Below are 22,622 nucleotides of genomic sequence, written 5' to 3' on the forward strand. Positions count from 1 at the left end.
ACACACGCTGTTTTTTTCAGTGTGATCTAAACTTCAGTCTTTTGAAACCCACAACCACACAGAATCCTTTAAATTGAAAAGTCAAAACTGGCTTTTACACCCCCTACCCACCCACCCACCCACATAGACTGGTCCACACACACACAGCAATAATGAGGTATGCTTGGCTTACATTTTTCTCAGAAGAAACACAGGGGAAAATAACTTTTTTTTTATTAATCGTAAAAGTAAATTGGAAAGGAACACCTTGTGATTGCGTCCAGAAGTGAAAAAAGAGAGATGGGTTTAATTAGCTAATTAAATAAACAAGATATTGGGGACTTAAATGCCAAAAAGCAATTACTGAAATGCCATAATGAGAACTTTTAAAACCTCAGCAAATCAGATCAGAAAAAGACAGATTTAGAGGAAGTTATGAAATCCTAAGAGAAGGGACCAGCCGAGAAAAAACAAAAAAACAAAAAAACAACTTGGGAATACATTTAGTTTTTGATAAGCAGTTGTCAATGATGCAGGAGACCTCCCTTTAGCAAGACCCACAGATTGAAATAAAGACAGAAGAGAAAGTGTCAGTCCAAATGCCTTACAGTACTCTCTTTAATGATGCAGATGCAAGAGTTTGTGTTGAAATATGGGGGGTAATGAACCACCCTTTGACCATTAATTATTTGTGAGCTGCCTCGCTTTCCAGTGTCCAACAGACAAACATGCCAAGTCAAAACCTTTAACACTGTATCTGTGATGTTTATAGTTATTTAATTAAGTACTTTAATCCTTTACAGATATCTTATAACATTTTGAATGTTCCTCCATTTAAACAGAGGGTGCAAGGAAACAGAGCCACCATTTAACACGATACAACAGCACATAAAAGAAATATTTACAATTTTACTCTCCTCCTCCCCCACTCTCCCAGCTTTTAAGCAAAAGTCTTGGCAGACACTGAATACCAGTCTCTAGAGGATATGCATACAGACATATTATTTAATCAACCAAATCATAAAAATAAATAATAAAAAACATGCCGTTTCCTCTAAAGACTATGGCTCTTTCAATAAGAGCGCTTCATAAGTCAAACTTGAGCAGACAAAACAATACATGTTCACATATCTGTACGGTGCATGTGTATATTACTTGCTAATAGGAAGTAACTGACAAAGGAGGGATAACTCAACATAGAATGTTTTTAGGCACCAAAGCCACTAGAACTTTAAAAAAAAAAGAGAAAACTTGCACTTAAAGTGAAAAGGTCCTGTAAATAAATGGCAACCGCCACTTGAACAAAATTTGAACAATCATATGCTCAATGAAGGAGTGTTTTAACAGTCACTTAAACTATGGACTTCTTTTTGTGAGCAGAAGAGATATTTATCATCATCCTAACATACAAATACATCCATAGACCTTCATAGTTTATAGTGTTAGGTAACATCCATAACATTCTTGAGAAACTTCTCAAAGGGGAAAAAACAATGAGTATCACCCCAGCTATAGAGAACAGCTCATTTATGGAGTCTAAGGCTTTCAGGGTCAGGCAGTCCCAGAAAGGCCACAAATGAGTGCATATGGTAATTTTCCTCCTCTGTGTCTTTTGTCAACTTGATTATGTTTCCCTCATTAGGGGTGATTGTCTCGCAAAAGACTCATTGTACTTGCGTAGCTCTGTATTCTTCGAAGGTGGCTTGATGCACATAGTGGAGTGGAAGATCTTGGGTGTGGGTGGACATTCACAATGAGAGAACAGAGGGAAGGTGAGAGGCAGGGGTCAATAAAAGGAGAAAGATGAATAGAAGGCACACTGCAAATTATAATTCCATGTTTCCTCAGCAAACCTGTGTAGAAAGAAACAACCAGATGAGTTTGATTTCTTACTAGGAAGTACAAGGAATACAAGACACTCATACAGCTGAGTGAAAATATACTACACTGTATTAATCCGTATGATATCTCAAACCGTTTTTTCATCATCTGGTATCTTTTCTTTCTTAAAACAACTGTAAAAAGATTTTATGCAGCTTTCATTTATGTTGCTGCTATAACCCTACGATGCATGAATAATAACATCACATCAACATTCTTTTTACTGCAGAACAAGAAGATAATCATTCCTGACTGTTCATTTTCCAAAATGATGTATTTTTTAGAGAGTTACACATCTGTACATTTAAATAGAGGACAATTGTAAATACTTATTGGTTCATCACCACTTTCGTCACCATGCTGAATATATGTCATAAATAATAAACACAATGACATATAAAGATGACAGTTATATACACTTATGGGTAAGGGTCAAAGGTAATCTCCAGTGACGGTTTAGATGAAACATCACTCCCTGATTTGTTAAAAAAAAAAATACAAAAAAAAAAAATTATAAAATATATATATATATATATATATATATATATATATATATATATATATATATATATATATATGTAAAGACCTGTGCATTTTATTATATGTAATAATAATTGTCAGCAGGTTTGCATATGTCTTAATAAGATTTTTTATTTATTTAAATGTGTTAGTGTGGCCTGTTGTACCTTTTGGTCAGGTAGGAGGGTATTGCTCTGCAGGGGGGTCAGGTGACTACTGAGCAAACCTCCACCTGGTCGGTCATGCTCACAGAAGATGTTGCCATTAACGTAGTGAAATCGGTCGCCAGGCACCAAGCGATTTCGACATGTGGCACAAGTGAAACACTGTAGAGAAGAGAAGCACCATTTGTTAACTGAAGGGAGTTGAAGAATTTATTTCAGTGAAACTCTGGTGTTTTATTTTATAAAAGCAAGTCCGTTTTTACTGCCTACTACTAAAAAAGTTTAGCGCAGAGCAGATTTACATAGAACCACTTAGAACCACCAATACATAGAAAACAGTTATATATAGCAGCTATATGTAAAGATGACTCTTCAAACTGTTTTAAATGACAGTTTACCTATTTTGTAAAAAAAAGAGGAAAGAAACATATACAGTATGGTACATTTGCATTGCTTGAAAAACCTATTACACTTCAAGCTCACATTTCTTCAGATACTCACAAATTAGGAATTTTGTCAGGATGCAGTTATGCAAATGTGAAAACTTATGCAAACATGGACCACTTGGGAAACTGAACAGATCCACTCAGCTTAATCAGGGAATGGTTTCCTTTTTCAATCAAATATAATTAAGGTAGGTTGACACCTACACCACTATAATTAAGGAGGAATGTGTGGAGCAGTTGGGAAAAAGGATAGTTGATGAGTTTTGGTTTAGGCTTCTCTTGAGAATACTCTGCTATCGATGTTCAAGCAAATGCAAGACATCAACAGAGACATACAAAATGAAACGTATTTCCCAAAAAAGAGGTTCAGGGCTTCACAGATGTTTTCCTTCCAACCAAATAGTGAACACATACAGTATACACTTGAGTGACAAGTTACATTGATGTAAATAATCTTTGACTTCTCTTCAATAGCATTTTAGTGAAATAGTCTCTAATTCTCATTTGGAGGTATGGTTATCATGTGGGTCCAAGTCATTGTTTCAAGAAAATTTCAGTCTTGGGGGACTTGTAATTAAAAAAGAAAATTAAAAAGAAGGAATTTCACAAATCTAACTATGCCGAAACATTGTATCAACCTTATGTTGAGCAATTCCTACTGGCTTTTTGCTAGACACATAGCAACATTGCAACTGCTGCAAAAAAAAAAAAAAAAAAAAAAAAAAAAAAAAACAATGACTAGGACGCAGTTTAGTCCGTTCAACAATTACTGAATTTAGTCAGAAGTATTCCAATATTTAACATGTCTTAAAGGAATATTCAGAGTTTAAAGCTCAATCGAAATCATTTGTGGCATAATGTTGATTACCACAAAAAATTATTTTAGCTTGTCCCTCCTTTAAAAAAAAAACTTTTTTGGAGGGTTTAAAAGGCAGAAATGTTAAGCTTATAATTTTATAAAAGCACTTAAATGAATTCTTCTATAAAACATGTCTTGTTTGAGCTGTAAAGTTGTTTAAATTGTCTTTTTTGTCAGTTTTGTAAGCAATTTTATCACACTAAAATCATGTTAACACATATTTTTTTTACATCTTGTGGCTATACTTTAGAAACTGAGTATTTTATCATTTGCGGATTGGCCCCATTTGAACCCGGAATATTCTTTTAACACTACTTGAAACTGAGAGTCTGACAAAAAATCTTTTTTGTATTTTCTTAATTTGAGTCTATGCTAAATTATTGTTAGTCAAATACAATAAACAGGGTGTACCACTGCAGTGCATAATGAAATCTCACTGTGTTGATATTTTATTCTTATATTGTTGTTTTGTTATTACAGATTTCTGCACACATTTATTACGGTAGTTTCTTTATCTTGCTTGTTTTCCCGTATTTTGTTGTTGGTTAACACTGAACAATAATACAACCCATGTCATTAAGCAGTGTGAGTAACCCTAGTTTCTGTGAAAAATACTAAAAATACTAAAAAACAGACTATGGCTCACCTTTAGATGGTAGACATTACCCTGGGCCCTCATCACCATCTCACTGGCAGGAATCGACTGTCCACATGCACTGCAAGCACCACTGTGACCAAACAATCTGAACGGTGGAAAAAAAAATCAATTAATGGTTCAATATGTTCAAAAGTGGTACAACAAGAATGCTTAAAATTGGCCAGTCCCAAGGAAGGCAACATTCGTTGTGTTTATATGCACTTTAAATGTTCGATTTCAGTTGAACTAAAACAATGATTTGTCTTTTTAAAGATGTCATCTAAACACTTTAGTCCGAATGAAATGGTACACTCAGATATTTGTGAATTCAGACTAACAGACCTAGATAATGCGACTGTAGCTTGTCTTTGTCCAGCATGTATACATGCTCCGAAAGACAAAAGCGACGTGTGACGTGTATTCAACACTTCCTCAGCCGACGTACTTCCTTCAAATATTTGATTACACATTGTGTCATGTATACTTGGACAGACTGATTAGGAACCAAAAACCCACTATAGCTCAGTAATAAAAACTGTTCAGCATATTGCAAAATAACATTCAAATCACCCTGAAAAAAGGGTTCCTTACATTCCATAAACAGAGAAATTCATAGCCATTAGCTTAAAGTAAAAGCTAAAAAAGCTCTAGTTTTTTGCAGTGTATTCATATCCTCATATGGCCTGAATGGCACGGCACCAAAACCCCTCTAGTACTTTGACTGCAGCCTATCAGATAATCTGGAGTGGCAGTGTAATTGGTGGCAATTGGTGGGGGGTGGCTTTAGGAGCCTCTGATCCACCCTTGGCTCCTAATTAGGGTGCACTTGATTACTCTGCTGCCTGAGCTTGAGGTTGTTATGAGCAATTTTAGGAGAACACTCAAATGAGTTCAAGTCCTGCTCTTGATGAGCTGAAAGAAAAAAAATGCATCTACACGCACACAACAACACTCGGTTGTATAGAGATAAAACCCAGATGCAAAACAGCACACACATACAGTACACACAATATGAACATACAACACGCAACATGCATGCCTTTGACTGGCACACTAATACACACAAACAACTTGCTTTCATTCAGAACACCTGGAGCCACCTTGTCACAGTCATGTTTTGGTGGAAAACCTTTCTTCCGCTCCCTCTCTGGGGTCTTTATTCTGGCAGTAACCAGACCAGTTTGGCAGCTAATTCTCAGCGTCTCACTTTCTCCTCTTTCCCCTTCTCTTGCTCCCTCCTCCTCCACTATCACTGTCCCAGCTCTGACTGCTTGCAGTAATGAATTTTTGATCTTAATCCAAACAGTAATTTAATAAGAGACAGCAGAAAGGAGCCCTGTTCTCCCTAATTAATGCACCCTGCTTTTATCAGACCTCAAGCTCCACGCTGTGTCATTTGGTAATTAAGCTCTACCCTTTTGATTATCTCTATTATACATCTTTAATACACTGCAGACTGAGTACACTTTACATGCACTCTTGAAGGAAATGTCCAAAAGACCACCCTTGACATGTATGATACGTTTGCTGAATTAGAGTACAACACTTAAGATGTCCCATGCTTAAGTGTTGCTGTTTTTACTTCATATTTATGGGTTTATGCTGGCTCAGTAAAAAGGATGAGTGAACATATTTTTGATCAGGATCTGATCGTAGGTTGTAAGTAATTGCACAGCTCTTCTGATGAGGAGGTCTGCATTTGTGAAAAATAAAAGTGAGCGCGTTTACATGTAAAAAAAAAAAAAAAAAATCAGCTTACTCAAAATATTTGTCAAAGCAAGAAAAAACATGTTTACGCACAACACTTGCTGGCAACAACAACACGGTTAAAGGTGTTAAAGGAAATGGGCAAAAATCTACGTGTGCCGATCGGGTTTCGCTTAAACCGTTTATGACATTTCCCCGATAAAGGAAATCCATTTAAGGCATTTGCATGGCCATACACACATGTTGTCAGCTTATTAAGCATTATCGTGCAAGAATTTCCACGTAAACACATTGTTTGGGATAATGGTGTACTGGATATCAGAAAAAGCAGTTGTAGACAGACTGAAAATAATTATTCAAAAAACAAATATATGAATACACTGTTATAAGTTTGTCTGCTGGTATGAACTCACCACTCCACATTATCTTGTATTAGTTTTTTGTTAACTATGATAATATTTCTGTAACAGTAATGGGTGTTTCAAATACAAAGGCAGGACTGCAAAGTTTCTCTAATTTTGGGGTGTGTTGGGGTCTGTGAGATTGTTTGCAGTGCAAGCAGTTATCCCTGGCACTTCCACAGCAATCACAGGCGAAAACCATCTGCGTGGTGATGCTAAATAGTCAGACATCCTTGGTTGAGGTCCAAACAGACTAGTGTGGGTCTAACAGGCAACAATGCCGTGCCGTCACGGACCGACGCACCACCGCACATACCCAAACACACAGAGGTCAATTTCCAAGCCTCTGCGATTATAAACAAATCTAATCTCTTCACGTCAGCTCAAAATATACAAGGGAACAGAGGCCAAATTCAATCAAAGACTATGTAATCAGCATACAGGCATATAAGCAATCATATATCCCAGCTAAAACCGCAATACAAATAAACGGAAGACTTTTGGTTTGCAAAACAAGGAGGTTATGGTTGATTTGCAGATGGGTCAAAATTTATGACAAAATTACAATTCTGTAGAGTTCTATTTTGATCACCAGCTATATGGTTGTAACAGCCTGAAAAGATTGAGTCTCCAGCAGTGTACAACACATGAAAGAATTATGGGGAGTCTTGGAGGAATATGGCTGCTTCAGATGCCATGTTACATGCACCCACTCACTTCCTGTCATAATCGGTGTATTTTTCTTGTCCTCTAACTGTTCACATAGCAACATTTATTCAAATGTGTTGCATTGGAATTAGAGATCTGCATTCCCACAGAACTCCCACAGGACCCGCAAGACCCGATCGGGTTTCTTGCGGTGCGGGACTGCATATCCGAATTGAAGGCAGGAGCGGACGTTACGTCAATGAGTTGTGTGCGGGAGCGGGCGGACAGAAAAGTCAGATGTGGGTATCTATTTTTATATTATTAATTTATGAATGCAAAAAATATATATATATATTATTATTATTATTATTTTATTTTACAATTAATTTATTTTTGATAACAATAAACAGAAAATCCAATGTAAAAATGTGCACACAACACTTGCATCAAATTATCCAATATTTAGAGCAGGCTATAGTCAGCGGTGCTTTACAAGAATGGGAGAATGCAAAGCGTGAACACACTGTTTCATCAAAGGATGTGAAACTGGGACTGGAAAATGGTCAATTTAAGTGTTAAGAAACCAACATCAGGCAAGTCAGATCTGATAATAGCAATAACAGAAAAATAAAACGTTATTTGTGTACACTTGTTGTCTATTTGTACAGCTTTTGCCCTATGTGGAAAACAAATGCAGGGTTGCGGGAACGGGAGCGGTCGGGAATTTAATCACTGCAGGCAGAGAGCGGGTGAACATGGAGTAAAATTCAATGGGAGCAATCGGGTGCGGGATAGAAACTTGCAGGAGCGGGCAGAAGCGGGATGGAAAAAACAGCCCCGAGCAGACCTCTAGTTGGAATATACTGCCAGTATGACAGATGACATTGTACAGAACATCTGTATTTCAGCCAAGCAACATACAGTATTCTATCATCTAATTTCAGGCAATAAATGCATTTGGTTCATTTAGTACACTTATGATTTATGAAAATAGGCCAAAATGTGTTTGAAATTCAAACACAACTGATATTAAACACGCCATTGGTGGTTGTTCTAAATATCTAAAGCCTTCGGGACCATTAAAGAGAGAGTTCATCCATAAATTGTCATCATTTACCACCTTTAATGTACAGAAAAAAAATGTGCATTAAAAGAGGATGGTGACTGTGGCTACCATTCTGCCTAACAGCTCTTTTTGTTTTTCGCAGAAGAAAGAAAGTCATATGGGTTTAGAAAACAACTTGAGATTGAGGAAATGATGACAGAATTTTCATTTTTGGGTGAGCATTCCCTTTACCTTGATTGAAGCCACAACTGAAGCACTACAAATCTAAAAGATTTTTCTGTTCATTGTGTAATGCAAAATGACTCGTACTGTGACCAAGACCAACATTATTAACTTCTGACAAAAGCATAAGGCATGACACATTGCTGTATTTGTTTTTATGAAATATCGATTCAAAATCAAATTTTACTCTTATTTATATCTGGCCTCAGTCCCTACATCCTCGGCCATCCCTCTTTTTAAGTACCTGATGTAATCGTTCCTGCAGAGGATCATGCCTCCTTTGCTGAAGCAGGTGCTGCCAATCTCTCCCAGCTGGGCCTGGCAGCAGGAGCACTTGAGGCAGTGCGTGTGCCAGTATCGATCCATTGAGAAGAGCAGGAAGCGATCCAAGATCCGACCTCTGCAGCCCGCACAGGAGCGCACTGCTCCTCCACTACCTCCCGTTACTGCAACGGCGGTAGATTCCACACGGCTGTTCACCATCGCCTGCCTGCACGGAAGATCGGAGAATCTCATAAATCAGTATATCTGGACTGTTTTCCGGAGGCATAGTTTTGCAAATATCAAAAGATCAGCCATCAGAGATGTTCCCCAACATTACTTCAACCAAATCGCCTTGATATATTACATTCTTATTCTCCTTGGAACAAACAGAGGTATAATGGGATAGAATTATTTTCCACATTGTATGGCATCTGTAAAAGTTTAAGAGACATTTTCCCCTACTATATAATTTGTGTCCAGTGGAGGAATAGGAGAGGAAACTGACATGTCAAAACATTTTTTATATTCAATTTTGTTTTATATTGTCATCAAGAACCTTATTGATCATTTCATTTTTCCTCAACTAGAGATAAGGGAAATATTCTCAGACATTTTAAACTATAACACTGATTATTCTGCTTATAATAACAACTTACCTAAATGCATGAGAAAAAATAATGTGGTAGGCTATATCAGAATTACAAACAGTTATTAAAGCTGACAGCAAACAGAGGATGAAACTTCCTTGACAACTTGATGCATTTCTGAAGAATTCAACAATGCATTCTGTCTGAAAAACAGCCTTCTCTAAGCAAAGAAAACCGGTTGGCAGTAAAAAGAATGAATATTAGATAAAGCCCTTTCTCTATTACCATATTACATCAAAAGTGATATTATTTTAATAACAAAATGCATTAAATCTGTATTAATTCTTATTAAATGCACTCAAAACTAGTGTTAAATTAAATAACTCTGAAAAATAAAAATGATGGTGCTTTGTAACCGCCATAAAAAAAACAAAAAAAACAAAACATGCTGTAGGCAATTTTTTTAGGAAATTAAGCGATCCTCTTTAGATTTTTTTTTTTTGCCTTAACATTATCACAACTCATTTCCAGACCTTTCATTGCAAATATGAATGGAGATCAAGCCCAGTTGGAGGCAGCGCAGCCCTTAAATGTCTGTAACTGGAACCATAAGGACAACAACTACGGTCTGTTTCCTTAAAGTACACTATCTCAAAATGGGAATGCTGATCCAAGAACAAGGGTATCTATATGGCATCTCGAAATACACACACTAATCTAGAATCAGCTATCCTTATCTGTATGAGGCTTTATAAACATGGCCTTGGTTTACCCCAGCTCATGCTGATACTGGTCTCATTGTACTATGTAAACACATAATTCAAATGTGGCACTCCAACTTTTTCAAGATTGTTTTCTTTTATTATATTTCCTAGTTTGTAGTTAGTATGATTTGTAGTATGCAGCCTTCAACTAGCACAACAACCACAACATCGTTACACGGTTAATGATGTTTTCCAAATCAAAGTGCAGCACTGAATTTTCATTCCCTGTCTGATGTTTTAGTTCAAGTATGTTTTCACTGTTGAATGTATTCCACCAGCCGTTTCCCTGTGAGCAAGCAGGCCATTCCCAGTCTCAATAAACAGCCTTATACAGTTCCAGAAGGATGAATTCAGTCTAACCACCAGCCATCCTCACCACACAAACACTACAGTTTTAGTCCGACTAGCTTAAGGCCAACATGTTACATTTTCAAACATTAGCTAGAATAAGCCCAAGGACTGTGGTTGAGAAGGTCAGACCATCCAACTGAGCAAAAGACCTTCAGACTCATGGCATAATACTTGTGCTCATGCACGGTATATTTGCACATTAGGAAATGCTTGAGCATTATATTTCTACAAATAATTTCGTATCTCTGCATTGTTTTCTGAATAGACACAAGACTAGTTTTTCTGTAGCATTTAGGGATCTCAGCAAAATCCTGTGAGGACCAGACGGTGCAGTTTTATCCTTCTGGAGAGGCAACAGCGTGAGGAAGAGGGGAGCATGGATTTGGACATCTGGCCGAGGCTATATCACTTGTTATTTCCTCCCTCTGTTGTTCTGAATGGGAGGTCAGTCAGCAGCAGACTGGAGACGGAGGCCAGGTTAAAGGTCACAACTGAGCCCTGTTGATTGGTAGGGTCGACCAGGGGTCAGCGGAGGGGCAGAAAGCAACAGGAAGGCTTTTTTGTGCCTTACTCCATATTCTCAAACAGGGAATGCTTTCCTCAGGTCCTATCTGTCTTATATGACTTGTGCCAGACAAAAGATACTAGCCGGCCATGCACTTTCCCACAAACGGGAGCGTGAATAGAGCAATCAGTTAGATAGACTGATTTACACAAAAACTGTTACATTTTGGATGACAAATGGAACAAAACATTCTGCATTAGTAAAACACCATACACACAGTTTATGCAGTATACAATTGCCTTAAATTATAAAACAAATACATCTTTAAACTGCAACTCCTCATTTTGTTTTTCTGTGTTAAATAGCGGGGGGATCCTAAAGCTAAGTGTTGGCAATCTGCGGTAACCTTGAAAAGATTAATTATGGCCTCTCAGTTTGGAAAAACAAATCAAATTATGAAGAAATCTGAAGATGCATTTCAATCTGCAAGAGACCTAACATGTGCATTTGGTTCTCATTGACTTACCTGATAAAACTGGCCGAACAGGTCTAATACGATGCTCAGATAGCTACATAAGCATTTCCCCCACAAACAGGGTGATACTTTGAGTATCACAAAACTGACATGAACCTACATGCCTGAATTCTTACTGGAGAATTTGCCAGCCACCACTTTAAAATAATTTTCTACAATCCTGACTTGATCTGATCTTTTCATTGTCATGTCAGAGTTGGGCATATTTTAAGTCTTACACTAACTATGAGCCTGGTATCTTATTAAATGCATTGGGACCAGCGGAACAAGATTATAAACCTGAGCCAAAAGTACATTTATTCAGTGCTCCTACACAAACAGATTTCGCCTCAGGACCTTTTCTTGATAACTGACACCGGTAACAAGCACCATACATTGTCATTCCCGCACACCTGCAGAAGCAAAGTTATAAACCAGGTTGCCAAATAACTTTGCTACAGTTAATTTCATGAAAATGCAAATCCCCCAATTTTTAATCATCCTTTGCTGCAGACCTGAGAGTGAGAAAGACAATGCTTCAGAATGGGACCCTGGGGGAATATCACACGCTTAGAGGCTTGGCTGTTTCAATACAGAACAATTACATTATCCCTGTAATAACTTAGGTAAGTTAATCCTTCACTGAAGATGTTTGGCAAACCTTTTTTTAAGCTATGAGGCCTTACGTCTTATCATAGGGTAGCAGAATTTGTGAAGCTATAGGCCTATATCTTTGGCAGTTTGCATTGTGTTTGACAAATTCCTGATTTAGGAGGCAAGCAAAATATGGCATAAATACTGCATAAGAGGAGTGCAAAGTTTGTTTAAAGGTTACAGTTAGCAGTCAAATCTGGGAAAAAAGTTGATTTATAGGCAGATCTGTGCAGATTTATGGGAAGATTTATCAAAGATCCTGGTACAAATTTCTGTGCATGCACTTTCTGGCAGTACAGTAAATGAGTTGAGGACATCATAAGCTCTACAGACTCACTCGTTTTGACATATTTAAGAGGTCTGCAAGTTATAGCCCAAACTTCTTGGTAAAAATCATCCTGATCAAAATGTAAGTCCTTTTTTACTCTAAATCTCCAATTTCACTTTTACATCTGAAAGTCATATGTGGGGCCTGTTTAGTTTCACTTTCACATCTGAAAGTGAAAGTAAAAAGTGGAGATTTAGAGTAAAAAAGGACTTAAATATTGGTCTGTTTCTATTATATTGCTTCTGAAGACATGGATTTAACCACTGGAGTCATATGGATTACTTTTATGTTTCCTTTATATGATTTTTGGAGCTGCAAACGTCTGATCACCGTTCACTTGCATTGAATGGACCTACAGAGCTGAGATATTCCTCTAAAAATCTTCGTTTGTGTTCTGCTGAAGAAAGAAAGTTACACACATCTGGGATGGCTTGAGGGTGAGTAAATGGTAAGAGAATTTTCATTTTTGGGTGAACTATCCCTTCAAGTAACATTTGAAACCTCTTTCCATTAACTTTATTTATTACACAGAAAACTACTCCTCCAAGTATTGCTGGAAGCAACTCTGGAAACAGACCAACATCTTCTCTTTTCTCTCTAAATGCTGTCATCAGAAAGGTCAAGGAGGCGGAGGTTCATTCAGTTCCACTCGACTAAGGGACTGAATGATGAAATAAGAGGCAATAACAGAAGCTAATGAAGAGAAACACAATACCGTCACTGTCCGAGCACAGACTGATGGATTGGTGTCAGCTTGATAGAGCAAATAATGGCTCTAGACCAAGAGACAAATCACATATCATCAATTACAAGGCTAAAGGTGTAGAGATTTAAGTACACACTATCCTGTTGGATGGTTATGTACCTTAACTTTTCCTTTTTTGGATGTCTGGAGACAGAGAAAACCTCATTGTCACAATATCAATGCAGTCTCTGACACCAAAGTGAGAATGATGAATATAATTACACTGTATTAACTCATAATATAAGTGTGAATTCTTAATCTCATAAAACTTTGGTTCAAAGAGCAAATAACTGCACACAAAACTAGAGTGAGTCACTCATAATTAAAATAAACGAGCATAACACCATGGTTCACAACCTCTAAAAATAGTAGCGAGTCCAATGAGCAAATGACCAAACCCTGGTTGGCACCACAGCAGATTAGCAGTATATCCTTCTCTTTTAATAATGCGCTCTGGGGCCATATAACTACACGCTTCACTGTTTCATTAAAACGGGTCTCTTTTTAATTAACACTCCGCGAACAACTCCCTATTGTGCACGATTCTCTGCTCCTGTGACATTACACTGCAAGGCTGTCTCAAACATAGTGTGCTGCCTATCTAGATTTTGGGGGAATAGTGGGCGCGTGCAGCTTTTTGGGGCGTATCATGGGTGCAGGAAGTTAAACTGTAGGGGCAGTTCACACCCAACACATTTTTGCATCAGTCTGCACTCTTGTATTCCTACGTAAACCCGAAGGATTTGACAGTGTCATGTTAAAGGAATATTCCGGGTTCAATACAAGTTAAGCTAAATCGACAGCATTTGTGGCAAAATGCTGATTACCACAAAAAATAATTTTGACTCGTCCCTCCTTATAAAAAAAAGAAGCAAAAATCAAGGTCACAATGAGGCACTTACAATGGAAGTGAATGTGGCCAATTTTTAGAAGGTTTAAAGGCAGAAATGTTAAGTTTATAATTTTATAAAAGCACTTGCATTATTTTGTTTGTTATAACTTGTGTATAATCTGAACTGTAAAGTTGTTTATGTTGATGTTTTTATGGTCTTTTAGGGTTAACAGTGTTACATAGTCATGGCAACGAAGTTGTAAAATTGGATATAACTTTTTTTTTAAATAGCAAGTGATTTCATCACACTAAAATCATGTTAACATGCATACTGTTTACATCTTGTGGCTATACTTTTGAAACTGTATTTTAACGTTTACTGATTGGCCCCTATTCACTTCCATTCTACGTGCCTCACTGTGACACAGATTTTTGCCTTTTTTAAAGAAAAGGAGGGACGAGTCGAAATTAATTTTTGTGTAATAAATATTATACCACAAATGCTGTCAATTGAGCTTAACTTGTAATGAACCAGGAATATTCCTTTAAAAACAACTTCAACAGTTAAAAATATGTCTCGAGATACGTCCGTTCCGTTCTGTTCTATTCGTGGCGCTACGTCTAAGTTTGTCTTAGCGTAAGACGTGTTCGGTGTGAACGGCCCCTACGTAAGCAGCTCTAGATTTTGAGATACTTCCATCAAGTGAGAGTTACTGTAGTGGTAAGTTGCAGCTAAAACGCAGAAATGCAAAGTTTGGTTCTGGTATAATATTGCCATGAAAAACAAAATGATGTGGTAGCGGTGTAGTGGATGAGTCTGGACTGGAAAACAAAAATCATTAGATTCAAACACCAGAAAGGGCGACTGACATGAATCATCACCTTAGTGCCCGCCCGGTGAACCAATCGTAAATACCCCCTCTTGTTTCCCGGGGGTACTGGTGGAAAGTGAAGTGTAATGGCATTAAATATTAACGTCTGTTAGTATAACTATGAAGGGGTGTTAAAAGTAAACAAAATGACATGTTATAGGAGCTAACGCTGTGAGATGCGTGTTTGAACACGCAAAAGGCAAATAAAAACTGTTAAAAAAAAAAGCAGGCAACAATTCAAGGCTGACTTACAACGGAAAACAACGGAACTCTCCAAACGTATGTGTTTGGCTATTTCATGTTTATTAATTTTTCATTTATTTTATTTTTTTACTCACCGTTATTTGTATGGAGTTTGAATACTGGAAAGAAGTCAAAACGTTGTAAAAGCACTCTCAACGTTTTTGCGCAGTATTAAAAAGAGAGAGGTTGTCTGTCTTTATTCGTCCACTCAAAAGTCTTTGCAGGGGGGAAAAAGCGCTTTTAATAATCCGAGTGTCGTGTGTTCCAAGAAACTTCAAAATCTTTCCTCTTGTTAGAAGCGCTCCGTCTCAACCGACAAATTCACGTTAGTGTTGAGCTAGTGCACATGATCTTCAGAGCGTTTTGTGTAAACGAGCGGTTATAATTCTATCACTTATTGCCTTAAACCTCCTTTGAGCAACACAATCTTGTTTCTGGCATCAGTTTACACATGAAGTACACATGAAAGAATAGGGAGAATTTTTTTAAGTCACTCCTCTGCTGACGTAGAATAGGTGCAGCCCCCGCAGCCAATGGACGGCGAGGGGGCGTGGCATTTGACAGGATGATGGATGGCTGTTTGGCCAAGTTTAAACTACTTGAAACTAATTTAAATTGCCTATAATCATCACGGCTGAGTTAGGCTGAAAGGACTTAATAGCCGTCTTAACCCACAGCATTAAAGCCCGCGCGGCCAGGTGAAAAGTTGTATAATTTATCCACTATTGCTCACAAATGGAAAGTATTATATATACTTATAGTCAATCTATAAGCAAACCGATAACAGATACAAGAACAAACGGTACAAATAGCAAATGTGCTCACGCGAGAGGAAAAGAGGCAGCTGTTAAACTGAACACTGTCACGTGCTCTCACCTTGTATTTGCTGCGTCTCTCGGCACGATCGAAGCTGCGAACATCTGGCCGAGATGGAAAGCTAATTACCTCTGGTGCCGTAAATCTTTATTTAACCAATGCAATACTGTTAAATTTGCCTTGATTTACCATTACAGGTTTAAATGAACTGGCACTGACCTCTCTCTTACACGCAGTGATACCACTAGTAACTAAACACACAGTGCGACCCCTCAACTAAACACACCTGCGATGCAGAAACAATGCCACAACTGTTAATGCTAATACCATAATTTGACGATTATAACAGTCTCTTTATAAATAACTTATGTACAATGTAGTCGTTAAATATAATCAAAACACCCTATTAGAGTGTTCAGACCCCATGAAAGATTATGTTTAAAGGCTCCAGACTATGGGTACACGAAGTTAAGGGGTATGAAACAATACAATGGGCGATTAATTTTCCAGCATAATTTATTTAGACATACCGATGTCTTCCTTCCACAGCCAAAGCAAAAAGTTAGCAATGGGGTTATTGTAACTCCTTGTCTGAAGATGAGGGTATTGTCCGCCATCTAGTGGATGACTACTTGAACTGTTTTCTTAAAGGAACAATAAGAGTTGAGCTCAATCGACAGCATTTGTGGCATAATATTTATAACACCACAAAAATGTATTTGGACTTGTCCCTCATTTTCTTAAAAAAGAAAAAAAATGCAAAGATCTGTGCTACAGTGAGGCACTTACAATATAAGTGAATGGGGTAAAAAAAAAAATTAAGTTAAAACTCACTTTTTCAAAAGTATAGCTACAAGACAAACAATATGCGTGTAAGCATGATTTTAGTGGGATCAAATTACTTACTAACCTTTTCTGTGTAAAGTTATAGCCAATTTTACAACCTAGTTTCACTGAAGATATAATGTCAACAAACACTAAAACCCTAAAACGACTGTACAAATTACAATTAAAACAAATTTACAGCTCAAATAATACATGAGTTTTAACCAAAGAATTAATGTAAGTGCTTTTTTTAAATTATAAGCTTCAAATTTCTGCCTTTAAACCCCCCAAAAATTGGGCCCATTCACTTAGATTGTAAGTGCCTCACTGTAACCCAGATTTTGGCTTTTGTTTTTTTTTTGTTTTTTTAAATAAAAGGAAGGACGAGTCGAAATTAAATGTTGTGGTAATCAACATTATGCCACAAATACTGTCGATTAAGCTTAACTTGTATTGAACAGGGCAAATACTGTGACATTAGTTAAGTTTGGGCAATAATTATTTTTCCTCTCTAGAACGAATTTATACTGTGGAATTATTCTCTAATCTGTTCAACATGCTTGTTGTGCATTTATTTGTGCATACTGGAGTATGTGGACCTGAAGTGGGCCATTTTACAATGGGTCGGCCGCAATCCAGAACAACACCGGCAGCGCTTCCGCACGCTACCGTACAGCGAATTCGGTCGCCCGTTTGCCTTCGCCAAACAGCTCCTTGATGCCTGTCGAAGGTGGGTCACAATGCCAAAGCTGTTATTAATCTTGTGGTACTGGAGCAGTTTGTCAGCAGACTACCGAAAACTCTATTCACCAATGCTTGGTTCAAGATTAGGCTTTGGATGCAGCATGGAGGGTAAGGGTGAGGTGTGTCCATGGGGATGTGAATGAATATCCTTTAGTGGCAGTCACCATTCAATTCCGGAGACAAAAGCATAGTATTGAGGCTGCGGTTAGTCTCCGCCTCACCCATCCACTAATTTTGGGTACCAATTGGCCGGCATTCCAAACATTATTGAAGGAAATGTGTGTGGTGTAGTGGACTAAAGCACTAAACTGGTAAGCAGAAGGTTGTTGGTTCAATCCCCACAGTCACCACCATTGTGTCCTTGAGCAAGACACTTAATACCAGGTTGCTCCAGGGGGATTGTCCCTGTAATAAGGGCACTGTAAGATGCTTTGGATAAAAGTGTCTGCTAAATGTAAATGTTGGTTTTATCTCTCTGTCGCCTCTCACTACAACACAGAATACCTGTTAGTAAAATTGCCAAGAGGTGTAACTCCTTACCGCTCTCATCTCCTGGTCTCGCTTTCCATTCACAAATCGGTGCTTGACCCTCCACAGGGAGTGAAAAATAGTGTGATTATATTCAAATCCAGGCACTGCATACAATGACTTAAAAGCAAGCAACCCCTAGACACACACACTGCCGTGGGGATCACCTGAGCAGACTGGTCTTTGATAAGACTGTGGAGTCCCTTACCACTTTTACAAAGGTAAATGTATCCACCCCCATTTCCCCCAACTCCCTGGTACCAGACTCCCTGGTGTCCCTATTGTTTCAAACTCAACCCTTTGCATAATATAGAGAAAGGAAATAGATGGAGAGAAGAACATGAAAGATGAACAAAGCACAGCAGCAAGGGTGACAATATATCTAAGCCAGGGAGGGAAAGAGATAACAAAGAGGATGAGAGGAAGAAAAGAAAAAACTGGAGATACTAGGAAAATCAGAAGATACTAGGGGATTAGTCAAGTTCTCATTATGTAGAGTAAGGAAATTGCTTTGGTGCCCCTGTGCCCCCCTTACTAAGAATCTATAATGGAAAACTCTATATAAAAAAATGCAATACTGTTACTTTTTTTATTGTTCATTTCTTCTGTCACCTGTGATTTATCTGAAACAAAAAATGCTTTTGTAATAGCTCCAAGGCTTCTTGACATCTTCTTAGCAACTCATGCTCTTGACTACAAAAGGGGATTTGATTCTGAAATTAAATAAGTAGGCATTGGTGATGTAATGGTCAGTCACTATCAATTTGCTCATTTTAACTCTTTTATCTTTAACTAAAGAAAGATGCTGAATATAACACAAATTATTCGGAACATAAGACAAAACATTTTAAACTGGTGATTAAAAATGTATTACACGTTAATTAAAATTATTAATAATAATTAAAAGCAAAGGTGGTAAAAGGTATTATATTTAAACAATTCAATGATTGCAATAATATCTAAGCAATCAAGTTTACTCAACTTCAGGCAAATTAGTTGTACCAATTTAACAATTCGAGTTGGATTGTAAGGTCCATGAACTCAATACAATAAGTTCAGCAAACTCAAAAATATTAATGATTATGAAGTCCAATAAACTTGCATTTTACTCTGCCACAAATAGCCTCTTCAGGACTGAGCATCAGGAGGTCTTGTGCCCAAGCAGACATTTCACAAGTTTGTAAAGGGCATCACAGTTAAATGTTATGAAATAAATCTGTGTTTTGTTTGCTTGTAATAATTCAGAAAATTTTTTACTATCTATAAGACTTATAGGATAGTTCACCCAAAAATAAAAAAATATTTCATAATTTACTCACTGTCATGCCATCTCAGATGTGTTTGACTTTCTTTCTTCTGCTGAACACAAACAAAGATTTTTAGAAATATATTTCACCTCTGTTGGTCCACACTATGCAATGAATGGGTACCAAAAATTTGAAGCTCCAAAATGCACATAAATGCTGCACAAAAGTAATCCATAAGACTCCAGTGGTTAAATCCATATCTTCAGAAGTGATATGATAGGTGTGGGTGAGAAACAGATAAATATTTAAGTCATTTATTACTTTAAATTCTCCTCCCTGCCCAGTTGGTGGTGATAAGCATGAAGAATGTGAATCACTAAAAACAAAAGAAGAATGTGAAAGTGGAGATTGATTGTAAAAAGGGACTTGAATCAGTGTTATTATAGTTAACAAAAACTAAAATGAAAACTAACTCAAATCATTTACTAAAATAAAAATAATAATTGAAATTATTGGAAAAACCTAAAAAAACTTTTTCATAACTCCAAAACTATCTAAAATAAAATAAAAATGATCTCAAATTCATTTTAGTTTTAGATATATTAGGGTGAATATGGGCAAAGTGGGACACTATTGGAAATGTTACATTTCTTGACACTTTGAATTATGATCCAAATGCCACACAACCTAACATTATAGCTTTGAAGAAAACATAGGATGTCTTCTACCTTAGTCAAAAGCAAAAATGAAGAAATATTCAATACTGAGGTAGAATCTTTTAAGACCCTCTTCTGACCAAATCCCAGTTTTGTTTTAAGTAGGCTAGTACTGGTAAAATGGGACAGAGGAAAAATTATTCTCTAGAAAATATCTACAATGTATTTGGAATTAATTTTTATACTTATACACTTTCACATCATAACATTAAGTTAACTTTTACTTTTTATAACCTTAACAAGATTTACCTCAAATTTTTGTCATTTTCTTGACTATTGCTTTTTCCATCAGTGGTCATGAGATGAGCTCTGCCACACATCCTAAAGTAAAATTATCATTTTAAAATCTCAAAAAGATAAAGGGAGTTGACCCCAAAATTAAAAGTCTCATCTCTTATTCACCCTCATGCCATCTCAGATGTGTTTGACTTTCTTTCTTCTGCTGAACACAAACAAAGATTTTTAGAAGAATATTTCAGCTCTGTACGTCCATACAATACATGTCAATAGGGTCCAAAACCTTGAAGATCCAAAAAACACATAAAGGCAGCACATATTCCATAAGTGGTTTAATCCATTTCTACTTAAGTGATCTAATCTGTTTTGGGTGAGAACAGACCAAAATGTAACTCCTTTTTCACTGTACATCTTGCAATTGCAGTCTACAGGAACGATTATGATTTCATGCTCGATTACACTTATTTGTAGAGTTCGCAGAGTGCTAGATGGCACTGGGAAATATAATCAAGCTTCAAATAATGATTGCCAATGAGACTGCTGATGTCGAGATTTACTGTAAAAAAGGACTTAAATATTGATCTGTTTCTCACCCACACCTATCATATCACTTCTAAAGACATGGATTAAAGCAGTGAAGTATTATGGATTACTTTTATGCCATCTTTATGTTCCTTTCGGAGCTTCAAAGTTCTGGCCCCTGTTGACTTGACCTACAGTGCTGAGATAGTCTTCTTAAAATCTTCGTTTTGTGTTCAGCAGAAGAAAGAAAGAACTATCCTTTTAATTGTTTACTCCCCAAAGATTAGTTTAGTAATGATTTATAATCATTTATGGAAATACATATGGATACAATGGGGATCAAGCTTAAATGTCCTGTCACTTTACCCATATTCACCCTATATTATAAAATGTGCAACATTTACAATCCACATTAAACATGAACATACCACTAGATAGAGGTAACACAAGAATGCCCCGAGAAATGTAATGATGTTAGACTTGTTATATTACACCAGTGTAAGCTCAGCTTTGGCAGCCATAAAAAATACTAAAACTAAAATAAAAACTAAACTGAAACAGAGAAAATAAAAAATAAACTAAAACTAACAGACAAACTGTGAAAACTAATGAAAACTAAACTAAATTGTAGTGACAAATTGAAAATAAAATAGAAATAAAAACGACATAAAAAATCCAAAACTGTATTAACCCTGACTTGAATATTGATAGTTTCTCACCCACACTTATCATATCACTTCTAAAGATTTGTATGTAACCATTGGCTAGAGTCTTAAGGATTACATTAATGCTGCCTTTGTGTGCTTTTGGAGCTTTAAAATTGTGGTCACCATTCACTTGAATTGTATGGACCAAAAGAGCTGAGAAATTCTTCTAAACATCTTTGTTTGTATTCAGTCATACACATCTGAGATGGCATGAGGGTGAGTAAATTATTTTAGGGGCAGTGGTGGCTCAGTGGTTAAGGCTCTGGGTTACTGATCAGAAGGTCCAGGGGTGCCATATCATGGCTGACCCTGCACTCTGACCCCAGCTTAGCTGGGATATGTGAAAAAAAGAATTTCACTGTATATGTGCAAATGTATAATGTGTGATAAATAAAATTATTAATTATATGAGGAGAGAATTTTCATTTTTCAGGTGAAATTCCTCTACACACAAAATTCTAATGGTAGACAAGGTATTGTGTCATTATTCAACATTCAAAACATGTTCTGACTGATCAAGCAAAAAGTGACAAAAGTGTGTTTAACTGTGGGATTGTCATCACATATCTCCACCTGCCATCCTGCACATTGTCAACACATTTACACATTTCCTGTTCCTCTGTCATGGCACTGCCGAAAGTCTCAGCTCTCTGTGAGAGAGTGAGAGAGACAAGGAGAGAGATAAAGCAAGAATTATTGAGAGAAATTGAGAAATTCCTTTGGAGTGTAGCTGCTTAATATTAATGTTGCAGCTGACTCAACATGTTGAAAACCTTAAACTGATATATACATGATTTTGTCATTTACACTTATTGTATGTACAACCAGAGTTTAGTGAAGGAGTTTGTTCTCCAGACCTGAATCATTCAGTGTGCTTAGAAGACAAAAGACAAGCACCAAATGGAGGTCTTTCATAACTGATATGGAAACAGTGGAGGGATAGAATTTGAAGGACAGAGATGCCGTGTGTGTGGTATTTGAGAGACCTTTGTAAAGTTTGCAGTACATATCAAGCCACCAATTGTGAGTGCAGGCCAACCGAGACATGAACTTGGGCCTTCAGCTAAACCTGAGCTTGACACCTGAGCTGAC

General features: G+C 37.0%; 1 protein-coding gene across 1 annotated transcript; it reads right to left on the reverse strand.

The window, feature by feature from the left end:
- Nucleotides 1-567: 567 nt before the first annotated feature.
- On the reverse strand, nt 568-15,638 carry LOC127440104 (LIM domain transcription factor LMO4.1-like). The gene is made up of 5 exons (XM_051696501.1): nt 15,284-15,638; nt 8,774-9,019; nt 4,495-4,591; nt 2,547-2,705; nt 568-1,832 (listed from the first exon to the last, which is right to left on the reverse strand). The coding sequence occupies exons 2-5, from the start codon at nt 9,010-9,012 to the stop codon at nt 1,824-1,826; spliced, it is 504 nt and encodes a 167-aa protein (XP_051552461.1). The 5' UTR covers nt 9,013-9,019; nt 15,284-15,638; the 3' UTR covers nt 568-1,823.
- Nucleotides 15,639-22,622: the final 6,984 nt, after the last annotated feature.

The sequence above is a fragment of the Myxocyprinus asiaticus genome, chromosome 4 (assembly GCF_019703515.2).
Source record: "Myxocyprinus asiaticus isolate MX2 ecotype Aquarium Trade chromosome 4, UBuf_Myxa_2, whole genome shotgun sequence".
NCBI lineage: Eukaryota > Metazoa > Chordata > Actinopteri > Cypriniformes > Catostomidae > Myxocyprinus > Myxocyprinus asiaticus.

Bases quoted from the DNA above. Each gene is read 5' to 3' on its own strand.
- LOC127440104 (XM_051696501.1), bottom strand. From the start codon at position 9,012: ATGGTGAACAGCCGTGTGGAATCTACCGCCGTTGCAGTAACGGGAGGT. The intron at 4,592-8,773 runs GTACTTAAAAAG...TCCACCGTTCAG, and splicing joins TGCAGGAACGATTACATCAG to ATTGTTTGGTCACAGTGGTG. The intron at 2,706-4,494 runs GTGAGCCATAGT...TCTTCTCTACAG, and splicing joins GTAATGTCTACCATCTAAAG to TGTTTCACTTGTGCCACATG.